At 40.9% G+C, this 18920-nt stretch overlaps 1 protein-coding gene across 10 annotated transcripts in view; it reads left to right on the top strand.

Annotated features, from left to right (window-relative positions):
• DOCK3 (dedicator of cytokinesis 3) overlaps positions 1–18920 on the top strand; it is a 184947-nt gene that overhangs the window by 41956 nt on the left and 124071 nt on the right. For 9 of the 10 annotated variants that reach the window (XM_027886464.1, XM_027886466.1, XM_027886470.1 and 6 more), the window contains exon 6: positions 16313–16461. In XM_027886464.1, coding sequence (XP_027742265.1) covers positions 16313–16461 — 149 coding nt within the window. The remainder of the gene's footprint in view (positions 1–16312; positions 16462–18920) is intronic. The other variant, XM_027886465.1, reaches the window with a different exon arrangement.

An 18920-nucleotide genomic window follows, 5' to 3' on the forward strand; every position in this document is an offset into this window, starting at 1 on the left:
TAAGCAAATACAAACCCAGTGCTAAGTTCTGTGCCAGTTTTTGTCTGGCCCTGGTGTCACAGAACGGAAGCAGAGTGGCAGTTTGTTTTTGGGGAGCTAGCAGCATCACTGACAGGTTTAGAGTCGGGAGGATGATTTTAATGAGCCAGTTAGGCTTGTTGTTGGATTTTTGGTGTCATATTCTGAAGTAGCTGCTGAGTGTTCTGTCTCGGATCTGACAATAATTGCCAGGCACGTCAGCTCTCACTGTGATACTGGTGCTGTCATCTTGTAAATCTACATTAGAAACACATCTAAATGCAAGTATTCCATTTAACAGTTACTCTGTTAACAGCACGGTATTCTAGGAGGAACATAATTGTGATTTGGTATTTCTCTTGAAACTGCTGCATTTCTGTGTTAGATAAAGAGCAGAATGGTAGTATTAAAATAGTTGCAGGAAGAGGAAAGACAGACATTGTGTACTTCCCTTATTTTAGAATTCTCCTGTGTGAAGAAATCTAAAATAAATATTTTCTAGTTGTCACTTTTATTTATCCTAGAGAAGCCATATCCTGTTTTAAGATACAATTTTTTAACACCTTTAACACATTCCACTACTATCTTCCAAGGGTTTGTTGTTTGTTTTTTTTTTTCTTGTCAGTAGATCTGGGAAATGCATAACTAGGTAGCTCACAGGCTTTGCCAAAAAAAGCCAGAATTTTCTTACCCATGGACAGTTAGCTGAAACATTTATACTTTGTGCTGAAACATTTATGCTTTGTGCTTAAAATTGACACATTCTTTGACTTTCTGATGCAAAGGGTGGTAACTCTCCCAGCTGCTGTTTGAGAACATTACTGTGCAGGGATACCACTGTTTTTCCAGTGGAGTGCTGCCATTTCATTAGAGGAGATCAGAAAGCTGTACCTTATGGATCACCTTTTTTCAAGGTCCTCAAGTTGCCTGGCCAGGGCCTTCTGATGAGTTGAATAATCTAAACAATCACCTTTCCTTTCCTGCTTCCTTCTACCCCTCTGCCCTGTTGTGTTGAATCTCTTGAACAGTTCCAAGTCAGCGTAACCAAAAAGTTAATTTTCTTGGACATAAGTGACTGTGTAGAGGGAAGAATTGTAATGTTATGGCTCCTGCCATAGGAGGGCCTGCAGTGCAACTTCATCCGTATTGTGGAGCAAAAGGTAATTCAGACAGGAATTTCTGGTGGATTAAACTGGCTGTGCTGCCCCAGTGCTGTGCTTCAGTGTAATAACTGAGTGGTTACTTGTAAATAGAGTTTTCTTATTATTGATAATCTAATGGCAGGGTTATTATACCAGTTACTGCAAACTCTTCTGTTGTGGAACTTGGTTATTGCTGTGCCTGCTGTCTCTGTCACAGAGTTTTGGCTTGAAAAGCAGAGCAGAACCAGGCAAAGGATATTTTTATGGCTCACAGGGAGTTTCACTGCTGTGTCTTCAGCTTTACGTGCACGGAATCATGGAATCTCATGGACTGGAAGGAACTTCTGGGGGTCTCCAGTACAACCTCCTCCTCAAAGGAGAACCTGTTAGAGCTGGTGGCTGAGAATCTTATCTGGTTGAGTTTTGAATAATTGAGAAGATCCTCTCTTGGAAAAACTCATCTTGATTTTGACCACCCACAAGGGAAAAAAGATTTTCCTTTGATCTAACTGGAATTTCCAGTGTCCGTTGTTATTATTTCTATTCTGGGGGATCTCAGAGAAGAATCTGGATCCATCTTTTCTAACTGTTCCATCTGGCAGTTGTACACAGCAAATAAAGGCTCCAGATGTCTCATGACTACTGAATAGAAGGGAAGAATTGCCTCCCCTGCCCTCTTGGTGATGCAGCCTCGTGTCTGTGTCTGGTCTTTGCTGCAAGAACAGCACTGCTGGCTCCTGTTCATCTTCCTTGCGTGGTTGTCTGCCATAAAGCTGCTGCCTGCCCTTGTTGTATAAGGTTATTCTAGCCCAGAGGAGGAGAACTTTGTATTTGCTTTGGAATAACTTTGTGAGGTCCTTGTTGGTCTGTTTTCCAACCTGTTGAGGAAGCTCCTCTGAGCAGCCCCCAGTGTGGTGACACCATTGCACCCAATATCCAAATTGTTAATTAGGATGTTGGCACGCTGAGGGCCACGAGGAACCAGCCACAAATTGATCCATGAGCTGTTGATGATGCTCTTTGGGCCTGGCAGTCCAGCCAGATTTCCACCCACCTCACAGTCCATTCCTGCAGGCCCTGTCTCACTGACATGGCTGGTGGTGTGTGTGGTAGATGTCCCCTGGCTGTCCCTGGCCAGTCATCTTTTCTGACTTTAGATCTTAAAGCTCCATGCTCAGGGTCCCCTGTCTGAGAGTCCTCACCTTCCCTTCTGAAACTGTCAGCTGTGTCAGAGGTAGAAATGGTGCACATCCTTAAATCTGATTGCAGGTTGGATTGTTCAGTTAACAATAGATGTAGGACTTCTGCAGACATTAACTAATCCTCCCTTGATGCTCTGATTAAAGAAATTACCAGTGCAAAATTAAATGTCTAGCATTTACTAAATGGTTTAAAAACAGATGAATTGATTACAAAGCAGTGGAAAATGGAGAATTTTTATTCAGTGCTGCTTCTTGTAACAGAACCTGCAGGGATCTGTTCTGGTCTGTTTGTTATTCACTAATCTCATAATAGGAATCAAAAAAAAAAAATTGGTGCAGTCACATAAAAATTGCTGATGATGCAGAAAGAGAAAATTAAATAAAGATTAGTTCAGAACCTTTATAGCTTTTGTCAGATATTTGGCTTCTTTAAGCAGCATCTACTCTAATACATCCAAATATAGCAAGGCCCCACAGATGGTGTTTGTGTCCTGAGGTGCAGGGACACCTCACGTGATGGAACATTATTATGGCAAACCCACTGAACATCAGCCTTGATTTTGAGAGCTAAGAGGATAAGAAGTCTTGCCTTCGTAGACAGGGGACGTCTGGGGGGCAGAGGAGGAGAATAATTGAAAATGTATCTGTATTGATTGCTGGGCAGTTGCTCCTCACTCTGCAGTGTCCTGTTCAGAGTAGATGGGGAACAGCCAGGAGGATTCAGAGGTGCCAACAGCGAGGAGTCATCGGAGGGGGAGGCTGGAATGGGAGGAGAGGACCTGGAGTGGATCTTCAGGTTACTTAATGCCCCTGACTCCTTTACAGCAGATTAATTTCCAGCTATGATATTTTCAACGTGTGCTTGTGTTGCCTGTTTTAAAATAAAAATTGTTTGCAACAATGGATGTTTTGCAGCCTCTCAGAAATTTGGTTCTTTTGGCCTGTATGGTACAGACTTTTTTTCTAAAGACCATACTAAATCTTCCTTGCTGCTTGTTATTTCTTATCCTACTCTCCATGAACAAGGATAGGAGCTTATTCCATTTCTTTCTTGCAAGTTTTTGATTTAAATTATTTTCCTAATTCCTGTCATTTCTAGACTGAAAAGTCAGAGTCAAACCCAGTCTTTAAAATATATCATGTGTGCTGGGTATTCTCATTATTGCTTGAAAGAATTACCTGTTTATCCACACCTTCCCAGTGTATAATAGATAATAATAGAGAGATAAGTAAATAAATAAAAGTGAGAATAATGTCCCAGCAGAAGCCTGACAAATAGAGAGTGAAGAAATCCCTTTGTACATTTGTGCAGACAAACTGCAGAAGCTGAGTGAGGAGTCAGGCTCTTTATGGCTTATAAATGGGTACATGGAGGAGGGTTTCAGGTACACGATTGATAATTGAGGTAATCTGTCAGCAATCTGTCACTTCTGTCAAAAAAAACCCCAGAACAAAACCCAGTATTTGCAAACCAAAGCCATGCGAGTTTGGAATAGAAATGAAGCCACTTTTTAATAATTAGGGTAATTAGCAATAAATTAATCACGGAAAGCAGTTGTTTCTTTATTACTGATATCTTTAAAACAAGACTGGATTGTATTTTAAATGATTTGTTGCCACATTATCTTAGAGGAAGTATGTTGCAGCAATCTGTGAGCTGGTTTCTATGGCCCCGCAGGAAGTCACACTAGATAATCACAATAATCCTTTATAGTCTTGGAATTGATGAATCTTTAAATCTGTTTAGTCAGGACCAGCTGTGTTGAAAAACAGCATTACCAAAATACAAAAAAATATGCTAACAAGTAGTGGATGTGCTGCACTGATGTGTTCTATAGCCTTTCAGGCAAGAGAATTGTATGCAAAAGGCTCGTGTTTTTTTAGGAGTCTTACCCTAGTGATGCCTTTCAGAGATGATATGCTAATTCTTGTACCCCTTTAAACATATTCTTTGTGGCTTTTGATGACTTATCTCCTTGGTGAGGACATGCTTTCAGCTATTTATATATAAACTGGGGAAAAGATTGACATTCAATACCTTTTTTTTTTTTTTTTTTTTTTTTTGGCTTACTTACGTTTCAAACACTGTAGAGAAGAGCAGATATTTTGGATATGTGTGAGTGGGAGATCACCACAAATGGTTCAGTTGCTGTGTGAAGGTGCAGGGGTGACTCAGTAGCCGATCCTTTTGCTTTCGACACGAGTGGTGTGGCAGTTCCACATCAGCTGGAGGGCCCTGCACTGCCAGATGTGCTGGGTTACAGGCAGCAGATAATGCTGACATAATGCTGGCCTGTCATTTATTAGCTGCAGTTTTTAACCATTGTCCCTGTGCAGTGATATTTTTTTTCCTTTCCTCTTGGCTTTTGTCTGTGGAGTGTCCTAAGCTCCAGTGAAAACACCAAACTTCTACCTTAGGAGGTGACCCTGTTTAAAATAGATGGAAAAAAGCTCAGGAGCTGCCTACACTTCCACGCTAACAGGAAGGCTTTGATATGGCTTTTTAGAATAATGAGATGCCCAGGGTAGAAAAAGATGTTTTTGTTCTGATGTTTTGGGATCTTTGTTTGAAATCCGTGGTTTTAACAGCTGCCAGCCACAGGTCCATTACAAATATTTGCACTGTTATTGTCACATACGTGGGACAGACATTTTTAAATTGAAGAGGCTGAAATCAATTCTTTATCCTGGGAGTTGTACCTGTTTTCTTTAAGCTTTTTATTTGCAGTTCTGCCTCTCATCTCTTAACTATTTCACTTTTTTATTTACCAAAATCTTGAATATTTTATAGAACAAGAAAAAGCAAGTATTTGAAAACAGGCTTTATTTATAATTTACATCCTATTTGCTGCATTCTACTTTCCTTTTTTTGTGCTTTTTGTTGAACTGCTAAACTATAATCTCTGTTTTCAGTCCCTCAGTATTATGGGGTGGCTATCAGCTCAGTGCCAGAGTTTAAGGTTACTCAGCCTCATGAGTGCTTTCTTAGGGTGAAGTAGCTTAGCTTGCATTTGAGTCAGTTATTATTTTACCAGTATTTTCCCTGAGGCCATGTGTGGAGCTGCATTTATTGTCAAGGCAGAAGAAATTACTTGTTTATGTAAGTCTCACTTTGATGGATCAGACTCTTCTCAAGGATATTTCTGGCTGTTCTGAAGCTCAAACCATCTCATCAGAGTATCTGAGTCGATCCCACCCTGCACTTCCATTTGTTAGGAGCTGTCTGGAGGCATCTCCCCTAAGACAGGGAGATCTCTGCAGCTCAGCAGAGCCACCTGCGAGCTCCAGGAATGTCCATATTGGCAGGGTTCCCACGTAAACCAACCTGGGCTCTCACGGGCTTTGTGTCCACGATCTGCAGCTGAGACAGTGACCAGTGCTGGTCATTGCCACAACTCATGGCTTGGTCATCAGGAAGGAGCACTAAACCCAGACTGGGACACCTAAGAGAGAGGACAGTTATGGATCCAGTGACCTGCCCTTTGTTTCTCCTCCTGTCGTGCTCCAAAGTAGGAGCATCATGAGTGGTTTGCAGATCCAAGAGCTGTGGCTCCTGCTTTTTTTTTTTGCCTTTTTTTTTTTTGTAATAGTGGTGGGAGGCAGATCTCATGTCTGAGACACTAAAGAGCATTACTGTTAAAAGCGTTGATACATCAACGTGAGTTTGCATAAATTGAAATAACTTAAAGAGCCATAAAGAATCATTACTGTGAGTAATGAGAAAATCCTTTTCATTTTCTCACAATTTTATATTTTGTCTCTGGTGTGTGAATAAAAATAATTGCATTATAATGTACAACAGAAACAGAAAATTTGGAAACCTTAAGCTTTTTAAGCTCGAAGATAATTTGGGTGACCAGCTTACCTCCCGAAAAGTGCTGATCTTACAAGTAAGGTGGACATAATTTCAGTTCATCTTGGTCTTAATCTGAGAAAACAGTTGTGTTGTTTCCTGAGCTCTTCCAAGTGGTTGTTTTATATAGACAAAACAAAGGCTTCCAGGAGGGATCCGAGTTCTGCTGAACATCCGTGTGGGGAAGTGGATCAGTTCTCATTTAAACTGCGAGGTAAATGGGTAAATGGGCTGTCATTTCTCCTTTGAGGGATTTTCTTCTGCTGGACAGTGGTCTCAGGTTTTGGAAACCCATCTGCTTTTTTCCTTAGAACTGTTCCTTTGAAACTGAAATCATCTCTTTTAGAGGAAAGAAATTTGCTGGAACCTATCTCTGAGAAGCACAGTGGAGATGTTTTTGCAGCTGAACGATATTTAAATGTCTTGACTGTTTTGAATTTACATGAGGAGTTTGTAGTTGGAAAAGCACCGAAATCCATTGAGCAGTTTTCTTTGGGGATCCACAGAAACGCTGCAGGACAAACGGTGGCACCATGCCCAGGATCATTAATTACCAAATGTGCTAATCAAGCCAGTTTGCAAATAATGGGCTGTGTTCTATACTTTGTTGGACTGATAGGGTGTGTTTTGCTTGTAGTTTTCTTTCTTAACACTTTTAGTGCCCCTAATGCAACTTTAAGATGGCTTTTGGCAAAATCTTCTCTACGATAATGAACTTGTGTTGCATGACCTGCAAGAGGATCCTGCCAGAGACAGGAACTGATGGACACATTTAAGCTGACACGTGCTGACCCAGTCCTACAGACTCGGGGACTTCTTTTGAGGGTTTTTTTTGTCTCTCTCTGCTGAGCCTGTCAGGTCCAAAGCAGTAACACTCCTTCCAGGCCACTGCCATGTCTGAATGAGAATATTAATTTTGTGCCCTGTGGGACACTCTGTGAGAGAAGCTGGGGAAAGGGTGAAAGGATCAGGTTATACCCTTGAACTCCACTGGATGTGAAGTTCCCTGTTAAGAATGTAAATAGCATCAGAAGAGCAGATGTTTGATTTAAATGCAGTGGAAATGCTTTAGGGAGAGAGTATTTTTCGACTTTAGAATTTGGCACAGCTAAACTATTCCTCTGACGGAACTTATGTACTATAATCAGTTTGAATTTCTTGATATACATATATTTGTCATGCAAGTTGTAACTTAGTGTGACTATTATTAATTAGTGAAAATATTAATTATATATTCATATGACATCAGTAAATATATTGTGTTTATTCAAAATGGAAATCAAAGCATTTAACTCTAACACTGATGTGAAAGGTAATATAGTTTCTCTGTCCTGCAGAAAATAACCTTAAAACACTGATTTAGGAGCAAGGTTATATTGTATTTGCAAAAGAATATAACCATTTAGTAATGGGTAGGAAGCTTACTTTTGAATGTTTTTAGGTCTTTTGCATTTGACTGGTGGTAAAAAGTCTACTAAAATATGAAATACAGAGGCTTCCACACTAACTCAGTAATGCTTCAGTTTCTTTCAGAGTAAAATGTTTTCATTTATTACTGCTCTGACACATAAATACCACCAGTTAGTATTGAATGCGGTGTCTTCCTCAAATCCTCCAGGTGTGTATGTTTATCAGGTGAAGGCCATGCAGCTTCCCCTGGCCCAGAATATCAGGAGAATTGGCTTCTGCTGGCACTCACAGTGGTTCAGCAGGAGGTTCAAAGTGCTCCTCTTTCAGCCAGATTTACCAACAGTCCAGGCTTTGTGGGACCAGAACTTCTGGGGGAAAAACAAATACACTTGCTCTGTTTCAAGACCATCAGTTCTCCCTCTGGAAGGCCATACAATTCAGCAAATGTATTTTGGGATGTAAAGGGCCATTATGAGCGTGGGTTTTGTGCAAACAGGGACACGAGTCTGCGAGAAGAATGGAGGGTGATGATGTGAGCAGGGAACAGTCAGCACCAATTTTAGTTCTGCTTATTAAAGCTCCTTCACTGCTGCAACTCGTATTTACAAACAAGGGCAGGGTGGGGACATGAAGGTCAAAGGCACCCTTGGCTGCAGTGACCTGGAGATGGGAGAGCTCAGGGTCCTGAGGGGAGGGAGCAGGACAAAAAGCAGGATCACAACCTGAGAAAAAGATCACAGTGGGGAAAAGAAGCTTCTTTCACGTTTTTGGGCTCTTTTCTTAATGTAATGTCCTTCAGGAGTTTGACTTCACACAGTTATCCTTCTGAAGAATTATGGTAAAGCAAAATGTGTTGCCTTGTTCTTGTGTCCCTTTAACAGTTATACGTCATGATGAAGCCATTCAAAAATGGGGGTAATCATCCTTAATTAAGCAGTGAAAGCCTTGCATGTGTATTTCTTTTTCCTCAGAATGGAAAATAAAACTTTCCCTAAATTGTATGTGCTTACATTTAAGAACGTGTAAGACGTTTTTACTCTTGTGTTCTTAGAACATGAAAACAAACAAGTACATTTAATATCCAAAGGATTTAGAACTGGCTTCAGTAAATGTAATGTGGATTGAAAATGGGTGTTAATGTCACTTGTTTTGCAGTATTACAGAAATGAAGAATTAAACCTCTGCGTTTATCCTCTTCAATTCCATTTCCTTAAGCTTTGTTAAAAGTTTATTAGGGTGTTAGGAAATGAGGTTAATGTTGCTGTTGCTCCTAAAGATTGAACTTCAGTTGAATTTCAACAAAGCAATGGAAAGCTGCATTTTCTGCCACAATCTTGCTATGCAGATTTTTCCAGCCCTCAGCTACCCTCAGTGGCAGCCAGAATAGGGATGGGTTGGAGACAGAGGGTCACTTTTGAGTATTCACCCACATTTTTCCTCTTCTCACAGTGATTATCCCACAGAGCCCTTTCTTATTTTTCCTGAAGAAAACCAATCTCCTTTTATTGCATTCTCTTTTTTTTCTGTTAACCAAAAAAGCTAAACAAGACTAATTTAGACCCAGAATTCCTGTCCTGTTCTGGCCAAGATGCATTTCCTGATGATGGTGGTACAGAAGATAAGAGTAACAAAAACATGTGAATGCTGATAACACAAAGTCAGACACACAGATTCTGTCGGGTTTGTTTAAAATTTAAAAACTTGAGTATCTGAAGTTGTAAATAAGGAAGAGATCTGGGAGTCAAGATGCACATATTTATTGCTAGTGAGTGTAATAACTTGTACTTGGCAGAACTGATTTTTAGAGTGGAGAAGTTGTTTGGACAGTAATTCATTACTATAAATAAAAGTAGGTCCTGAATTGCATCTGTAAGTTAGATATTTAAGTTCTGAGAGGTGATACAAACAAATAGGAGAAAACCTCTCTTCTTGAAGAAGAGCAATAGCTTGGTACTAACCCTTCATAAACACTTTTTTCTTCATAACGTTGCGTGGAGAGCTCTGAACTGAGATGGGTTGATTTAGGGGGTTCAGAGCATTGTGTAACAGGTTTAAATGTTACCCGCTGCCCTTCACAGACAGTGATGGAGATGTTGGGAAAGGGAACAGCCCTTTCCAGGGCAGATAGCTTTGACAGCACTGTCAGCCTTGTCCTGGGTTGTGTTCTCCTGTAAGTGTTGGCATTGCTGCAGCGTTCCCTGGGCTCCTCTCCCTGTGGTGTTAATAGCTGGGAAGGGCTGTTGGGTGTTCATTTGGTTTGCAGCAAATAGAAGGTATCACCAGTCTTCTGGACATGTTGACAGATAGCTTTGATTTAAATACACCATTTCTGCTTTGGAGCAGATCGAATGATTGTTGTTTTCTGTTTATCGTAAAGGATTTTTAAGTAATTGCATTTAATTTTTTAATGTGCAACCCAGTGAAGTTCTGAAATGATTTTGGAGGCAGTCCAGTTGTTTTGCTGCACAAAGTTTCTGGTAAAGCATATGAAATGCTCCTGAGTAGAGGGGGAGGTTTCCACAAGCTCTGCACAGATGAAATTTGTACTACATTTCAGAGGAGTGGGGGAATAACGAGGGGGAGGAGTTGGCATATGCACTGCTGCTGAGAGGTGCTGTGTGCGAGGGGCTTCTGTGCCATTCAGGGCTTTGTATCCCAGGCTTCATTCTTTTGAGAATTTACCTTTATTTTGCAACTCAGGCAAAGCCACAATTCTTGTACTTTCTCCTTGGTTTGTTGCCAAGAGTGCAAAGAACCTTTTCGTGAAAGTTACTGGTATAAATTCAAAATATCTTTCAGCTCAGAGCCCAAGGATTTGACTCTTGGAAGAAGCAAAAGGACATAGTTTATCTAGAAAAAAGTGACTGCATTTCTCAGTTGTGGTATATGGTAATTTAGAGATGTCATTTAATCTAATACAGAGGGAAAGCTTGTAGCAACATCTCTGCTTATCTTGTACAGGCTTTGTTTTGCTGGTTTGCTCTGCTCTTGCTTTCTTTATTGATGTTACATCATTCTTTTTACTGCTGAAGTTTCTCCTTTGTCACATGTCAGTGTTTTAAGCTATTTTACACATTTTCATTGGCGAAAGTCTGAAGAACTTATTTTTTCTGTCACTCTAATTTACTCTGCTTTAATACACAATATAAATTGAAATGCCCTCTTGTGAATACAGTAGAGAATCAATTTAAATAGATTTTTATTGCAGTAAATAATTTCTTTTTGAAGCTAACAGCTATGAATATTCATAGGAGAAAATAAACACTACTCATGATAATGCATCCTTATGAATACATTGAGAACTAATAAATAGAGACTTTCAGGGTAGAAGAATGGAAATAAACCAAATTTGAGGTGCCCTCCTTTCTCAGTCTGTTGCTTGATTGAAAGACTAATGTTTTTGATTGGACTTGATGATCTTAGAGGTCTTTTCCAACCTTAGCATTTCTACGATCCAGTGATTCTATGAATATTCAGTGGTGTTCTGTCAGAGAAGGGTGAGCTCAAACCCAAACTCTTGTGAGAACTCCAGGATGGCACCTCAAACGTAGTTTGTAGTTTTAATTAGGAGAAGTTGTAATTTATTAACTTCATTCTTGCTTGATGAAACTTTCCTCTGTTGTCTGCATTTTTTAAACTGTTATTAAAGTCCATTTTATTTCTGGAATCAAACAGGAACAGAGGTCTAGGCACCCATGGAGAACAGAAGAATACGTGCAAGTATTAGTTGTGTTCCCAAATTGCCTTTTCTAGGGGCTTTTTCTGGGTGCCAGTCACGATACTTGTGTACAGTGCTTATCTTCCACACAGATTTTACTTCAGTTCCTTTCCCTGTTCCTGAGATATCCTTGTATTGACCTGTATAGTCTGACTTTTATTCGTCAACAGGCACTTGATGAATACTCTCTAATTTGATAGCAGGTGTTTAAGGTTTGCATGGTAATTATATTACAGATTTTGAGTAAGATTAAACTATAAATATTGCACAAATCTATAAATTCCAACAGTTTTACTATAAAGTAATTTGCTTAATTAAAAAATCCAGACAAAACTGAGAAGAAAGGCAGGGGTTTTGTGTTTTCTAGCTTTAATATTTCCTTTCATGTGCTGATGGTGCTTGCAGGCTTTAATATCTAATGTAGATACCAAAATCCGTAACAAGGAACCTGGGAAAAGCTCCTCACTTGCTTTTATAAGGAAAATAATTTTTTGTGCCCCCCTCCCCTATTACAGCCTAAGGCAATCTTATAGGAAATGTCTTAAGGGACCGCCCTTGAGGGAGGCAAAATCCTGACTTTACAGTAGCGTTAAACGAAGTCCTGGTAACAAAACAAATATAAATAGGTCGGCTTCTGTAATATACCAGCCTTTCATATATTCTCGTGTTACGTAGCATTTATTTAGAGGAGAATGGCAAAGGCAGCCTTAGCGTTTCAAAGGCACCATGAGCATCAGAACAGTTTCAGGGGTGCTCCAACCCCCCTGTGCCAGGGCTGGGCCCGGGCTGGGCACTGAGGGCTCTGAGGGCACAGAGCGGTTCCAGCCGGTCCCACAGGAGGGCATGGAGCGGTTCCAGCCGGTCCCACAGGAGGGCACAGAGCGGTTCCAGCCGGTCCCACAGGGCACAGAGCGGTTCCAGCCGGTCCCACAGGGCACAGAGCGGTTCCAGCCGGTCCCTCAGGGCACAGAGCGGTTCCAGCCGGTCCCACGGGAGGGCACAGAGCGGTTCCAGCCGGTCCCACAGGAGGGCACAGAGCGGTTCCAGCCGGTCCCTCAGGGCACAGAGCGGTTCCAGCCGGTCCCACAGGAGGGCACAGAGCGGTTCCAGCCGGTCCCTCAGGGCACCCTCGAACCCCTGAGTGCCTTGGGGTGAGCCAGCAGAGCAGGGACAGCGAACACCCCGCAGGCCGTGGGGGGTGAGGGGGAGAAGCAGCCCCAGGAACACCGGAGCAGGTATCCATGCTGGGATCCACATAGGCAGAACCCGTGGAACAGGGAAAAGTGGGAGGAGGAAGGAGGAGCCGGGAGGAGCTGGCTGTGGACCGGCCCCCATTGCTCTCCTGAAGGGTGGGGGAGTTGTAAGTAAAGGAAAAAAGTTGGTCTTGGGAAGAGAGGTGGGTTGGGGACGAGGGGTTTTAGGGTTTGGGGTTTTTTATTTTCTCGCCACCCAATTCTGTTTTAATTGGCAATAAATAAACTCCCCCAAGTGAGGTCTGTTTTGCCAGGGTGGTCATTGGTAAGCGGGCTCCCTGTGTTCATTGCAACCCACAAAAATTTGATCCCACCCCCCAACCTGACCTGTTGAAGAGGAGGATGGAGGGAGCGGCTGGTGGGGCCTGGCAGAGGGGGAAGGCCCACACCAAACCACCTTTTGGCTTTTGAACTCCTCAGAGTTGTTATGGAGCCATGAAAAGAAAAAAAAATGCTAGAATTCCTCTTTCTGATGCACAGGTGCACGTGTGAAGGTCATCAAGCACTGATTAGTGTGACTTGTTAGTTATAACAGATCAAAGAAATGCAGAAAAGGTTTTTATGTCTGGGGATGGTAAAATAAGGCAGTAACACATGTTAGAGCACTTGGGCTGCTTGTGAGAAGAGTCCCCGATTCATTAAGGCCATCCAGGTTCTTCGTCTGTGACACATCTTAATTATTGCCATAAAAGTTCTGCACAAACACTTGCTTTTATATTCCGGATGCAAAACATTTGCCAAATATGTTTGTAAGTGCACACAGCAGATTGCTCTGGATGGACTGATAAAGTGCTCGTTGCTTGGGAGTTTGTGATAAAGCCAGATGAAAAGTGAGAGGTTAGAGGTGGTATGAAAATGTGCTGTAAAACAGAACAAATGCTTACATATCAGACCGACTTGCGTATTTTTTATTTAACTATTGAAAAGATGATAAAGTTGCAGGTTTGTTTATGGTGCTACTCTAATTAAAATTGAAGTATTTTAATACTTAAAATTAGGGCTTTTCTTCTGGAAATATGCTGTCCAGCGTCATCTGTTTGACTTTAATCTTTTCACAGGGGTGGGAATCCTGAATAAGCTTTGCTTTGTGTTGAATTTTGAAGTGTTTGTTGGAGTTTTTTTGGCTTGAAAGAGAGAAGGCAGAGGAAAGCCATTAAAATATGTGTATCTCCTTCCTTCCTTCTCACCTAAATGGAGCTTATTAGTCACTGGACTCATATAGTGTGAGGAGGGATGTTATAAACTGTTTTTTTGACTGCTTCAAACTCTGTGCCTCCTGCAAGCCTGGAATTAAGCCACTTTCAACTCTGTTCTAGCTCTCCTTGCTCTCTCACAAGTGTTTTCCTTCACTTTCATGGATCTTACATCTTCGATTGTTCGTAACTCCTTCCTTGAGACCACAGCTACAGCTTCCTGGGCTTTGCACTTTCCCTTCCTCCCCTCCGTGCAGGGCCCTTGTATCTGCTGGAAGGACACCCTGTGTTTAGCTCTGTCTGCCACTCCTTGTGCACTCTGCTTCAAGCAGGTGAAATACTTGCATTCTGTAATCTCATTTATTTATATTTAACGTAAGTGCTTCTGATACCTCTGTGAAAATAATGTTTAAACACAGCCGTAGAAGATACAGTAATTTAACCAGCACAGTGGTCTGCACATGAATGCATGGAGAACCTTGAACCAGCATTACAAGAGTGAGAAAGTGGCTCTTAGCAGACTTATTTGGGAAACCTGAATATGATGATTTCTGAGCTGATTCTCATGATAATTTCATTGCCAGATGCTTTATTGTTCGTGTGTACCTAATTTGCGTATTTAATATTCCCAAACTTGTTTTTCTTCATCTTGTGTTAGAAAAAGATACAACCTTTTCTTGTTCCCATAAATAGCATATAGAAATGGATTTTTCCCATACCTACTGTCATCTTCAGCTTGTATAGCATTTACTTTTGACCACATTGAGGGATAAAACAGAATCTAGTAATTTTATACTTTTCAGCTATTCATGATAATCTTCGTCACTGAAGTTTTTCAGCCCTGGAAATGTATCTGTTTCTGTTGGACCTGTGTCTGTTTTCCTTTTTTTCCAAGCAGGACCAAAACCAGTATTGATGCACAGTTGAAAGATGGTGCATCTTTTCATCTGAAAATTGTTTGATAAGAGCAGCAGATGAATCCACTTCCTTCAGCAAAACAGATGTGTAATCAGGTTCAGAGAAATTAAAAAATAGCTTATCAAAAGGGATTGCATTGATGTTTGTTTTCCTAAGTCATGCAAATCTAGTGGTCTTACAGGAAAACAAACTCAAGTAGGTGGAAGTTCTTTTTTCATCTCATCTTTGCTATTTTTGGTAAAACAAGTCAACAACACTTGCTCTAATAATGTGTTGCAATAGAAACCACTTATGTTTCTCTTTGTGGATGTTCCTCCATCAGACCCAGGCTTGCTAAATGCAGGTGTCTTTACTTGTAGAGCTTTTAGAAACCACTCCTGCACGAGCAGAGCTGTGAGCAAGGCAGTGCCAGCTTGTGAAGGCTCAGTGTCAGCCCATCTAGTCTTTGTTTCCCCAAGTGACACTCAAACATTTCAGGCCTTTCAGAGCAGTGGGAATGGAGCTCAGTTGTTTAAAGAACATCCAGCTGCAACAGGGGATCTCGTTTTTCCTCCTGGGATTCCCATTCATTGCACATTGGCTGTTTTGTGCAGTGAGGAGTCGTGACTGTGTAAGCACAGGTGTGACCCAGCAGATAGTGGAGTGGTTTGGACACACGTCCTCATCTTAGGGATGGCCTTGGTTCTTGGCCCCAGACTTGCCTTTTTGTGGACTTCCCATGTAGTTATTTTCTGCTGGGGAAAAAAAAAGTATTTCCACTTCTGTCTGGTTTTGGGGGGTTTGGTTGGGTGGGTTTTGGGGAAGGTTTTTTTTCCATAATTGAATAATATTAGTTCTTTTGGAAAGAATTGCAGTGTTAGTTGTTTATTTTTGGTGTGTTTGTGTGTTTTCTTTTGTTTTGTTTGATTTTAAAAATTTGTTTTATTTTCTTTACTGATGGTGCTGGTGTGGAGTTTTTTTATTGTCTGTCGTGATTTTTCTCTTTGAAAGTAGTTTTACTGGTGGATTTTGTCATTAATTGCTTTAGTCCCTTTTAGAGTGCAGATAATGAATATTCATATCCCTCCTCAACATAAATACCTGAGTAAATGTTAGTAATTGGAATATCAAAAATATTAAGAATGTTTTTTTTTTTGTTGTTGGGGTGACTAATTGATGCTGACTGTTCAGAACTATTCAGTTCACTGCTGACAGAAACCAAGCCTTTTCACCTCTCCATCACTGTAAATCTTTTGGAATTTATTGTATGTTTGGAATGAGCAATCCCTGCTGTGTATAATGAATCCTCTTCTTTACAGCATTAGGTTCCATCAGAAAATGGACCTCTTAGCAGATTGAGCCTAAACCTTAGGGATAAGAAGTTATTCAGTTTAAATAGCACCAGTTGACACTACTCTTTGATGTAAATATTTTAAAGCATGTAAAAACTGGCTTGATGTTCCTTTAGGGCAGTTCAGTGAAAATGTGATAACCTATTAATCTCCTTCTCTCTCTTTCTTTTGTTCTTTCTCACACTCCTTCCCTTTCCAAACTTACTGACTTCCCTCCCTGCCTGTTTCCTCCTCTCTCCCTGCTCCCCTGTGCTCCCCAAACGTGCCTGTACAGAAGCATAAGGTGGATCTGTTCTACAAGCTGCGCCATGTGATGAACGAGCTCATCGACCTGCGCAGGCAGCTGCTCTCGGGGCACCTGACGCAGGATCAGGTGCGAGAGGTCAAGAGGCACCTCACGGTGAGGCTGGACTGGGGCAATGAGTAAGTACTGCTGCCACCTGCTTGTTCTTATTCCTTTTAAGTGCCTTTCCTTAACAAAAACCCCCAACACGTTTTATTTCCATGGATGGGATTGTTTGAAAATGGAATATAAGTTTTTGCAGTGAGTTTGTTGCACAGTTCTGCTGTTGCTGTAAAAGGGGCTGTTTACTGGTAGGCCTTGTCTAAAGCTCTTTGCACTTTTAAAAGGATTAGGTCACTTTACTTACCGTGTATCAGTCTAGGAAATGTTAGAGAGGATGTGTTCAGAGCTACTAAACCCACATTTTTTTCCACTGAAAAAGTATTTTAATGGTTGGTGCAAGAAGCAGAGAATCTCTCAATTAACTGGGACATTGGAGCTGAGGTGTGATATTTGGACTTTTTATATAATGACATTTCTCAGAGGTTTAGACTCTCCTTTGGCAGTTCTGTGGGGAATTTGTGGAGGGTTTTTTTTAAAGCCAAAGACAACTGCAACACATTCACATAGAAATGGTAATAAAATGCCATTAGACAAAAACTGGCCCTTGGCCAGCATAGTTTGTTCTGAGATGTGTATCAGACAGGTAAGCTGTGCACGACACAGGTATGACTCTCACTCTCAGGCATACAGTGACTCCTTTTCCACCAGGAGTGGGATTGGCCCTAATGAGCGTGTGGGAGTGGGGAGGGGTTGGTGACTAAGGAAGAAAATCCAGTATTTTTCACTAAGCTCTGTTGGACTGTGTTCCTGAGTCACCTCCTCAATCTACTCTGAGGCACACCTGAGGTTTAGTGAGCCCCCAGGTTACATTTCATGTCTCTCTTGTTGAAGGAAAGCTCTGAAGGATATGAATAGGTTGCATCATCATTGCTCTGCAGTGCAGAGTTCGATATTTTCCATTCTCATTCCCAGTAGAATAAATGGGAACCAAGAGACTGTTTTTGAAGATTACACCTGCCTGGTTTTGCTCGGAGTTTACGGATGAAATCAGCAACAGGAAGCAGCAAAAACGTTGTAAGAAATAGGCTGAGCAGACAGCAGTGCAGCAATGAAGAGGGTGGGTTGTCTTATGAGGCAGCTATAGACTTTCTTAATGTAAAATCACTAAATAGGAAGATCATTAACCACTGTAAGTTAAATCTAATGGTTGACAGTTTTGGAGAAGCATCAGTGAAATCAGTAAATATAAGTGTGTTCATGATTATATTCATCTGCTCAGGATGCTTGTGTGGGAAAAGAACAGGTACTGAACTCCCTAGAGAGAAAGGTACATGATATCAGAGACACCTGCAGTATTTAAGTTAAAATGTCTGGGAATTTGAAGGTGTATCTGCAACATTGCTCTTTTCCATAGAATTTCTGGGAGAGTTCTTCCACTTTCTTCTATCTCCCCTCTCTGAGTTTTACCATAAAACTTATAACCCCCTGTCTCAATCTGCTAAAAAACCTGAGGATTTTCATATATATGTTCACATAGTACGGACCTTTCTCCAATATTGTAATAATGTTCCTTGCTTATTCTGTCACAATGGAGATTTGCAAATCAAATAAATGAAGAACATTGTTGTTGACGTGCATTATTGTTGACTGAGGAGGTTGAACACCTGCAGTTGGAGCAGGGCTGTAATTATTCGAGGTAGAACCACCTCTCAAGAGATATCCCCTGACCAAGCAGCTTTCAGGAAACAGGTAATCTTACACATCTAGCATGTCATGTTTGCTAAGTTAGTGAAAAGCTTCTTTCACCCTGACATTGGTCATTACTCGATTATATTATTTGGGCAGGAGTGATGTAAACGTGCAAGTCACACTCACTGTCACCACCAGTGAGGGGTTGATTTTCAGTTTGTTGAACTGGTGTGGTTTTCCCCTAAATACACTGGCAGTGTTTCTGGAAGTCATCTCTTTTATCTAAGAGAAATAAAATGAATAAAAGGCTTTGGTACACTGAGAGAAGGAATATAAGGAAAATTAAAGTGGTGAAAGATCAAGGTGAAGTGGACATTTTTGGAGCAAAGGGAATGAGATCATGCACACTGCAGAGATGTGATGAGCTCTTCCAATCTGTTCTTCAAAACTGGATGTTCATCTTAAAGACTTTTTTTTTTTTTTTTCTGTCTTTAGGCATAGTTCTGCAAGGTTCTTCCAGGAAGAGTTGTTAGGACTTGTGGTTTTATGAATTCTAAATGCTGTAGGGTTTGTATTGTAAATAAACAAACATACTATAAATTAGAATCATTCTTCAAAATTGCCATTAAGCCCAGATTGATTTTTTTTCAATACCTTTCAGTATTGAAAAGGTCTGTAATTTTGTCAGTTAGTTTGTTTTTGTCATTTGGTGTTGGTTTTTTGTTTTGTTTTGGGTTTCTTTTGTCATTTGGTTTGTTTTCATATCGCTTGAGAGAAAGGAATTTTAGGTGGTAGATTTCTAAATTACTTTTTTAAATTACTTTTCTCCCACAGAAAGGCAAATTCT

Source organism: Empidonax traillii, unplaced genomic scaffold, assembly GCF_003031625.1.
Source record: "Empidonax traillii isolate 1590-97213 ecotype Southwest subspecies unplaced genomic scaffold, ASM303162v1 scaffold187:size1931383, whole genome shotgun sequence".
NCBI lineage: Eukaryota > Metazoa > Chordata > Aves > Passeriformes > Tyrannidae > Empidonax > Empidonax traillii.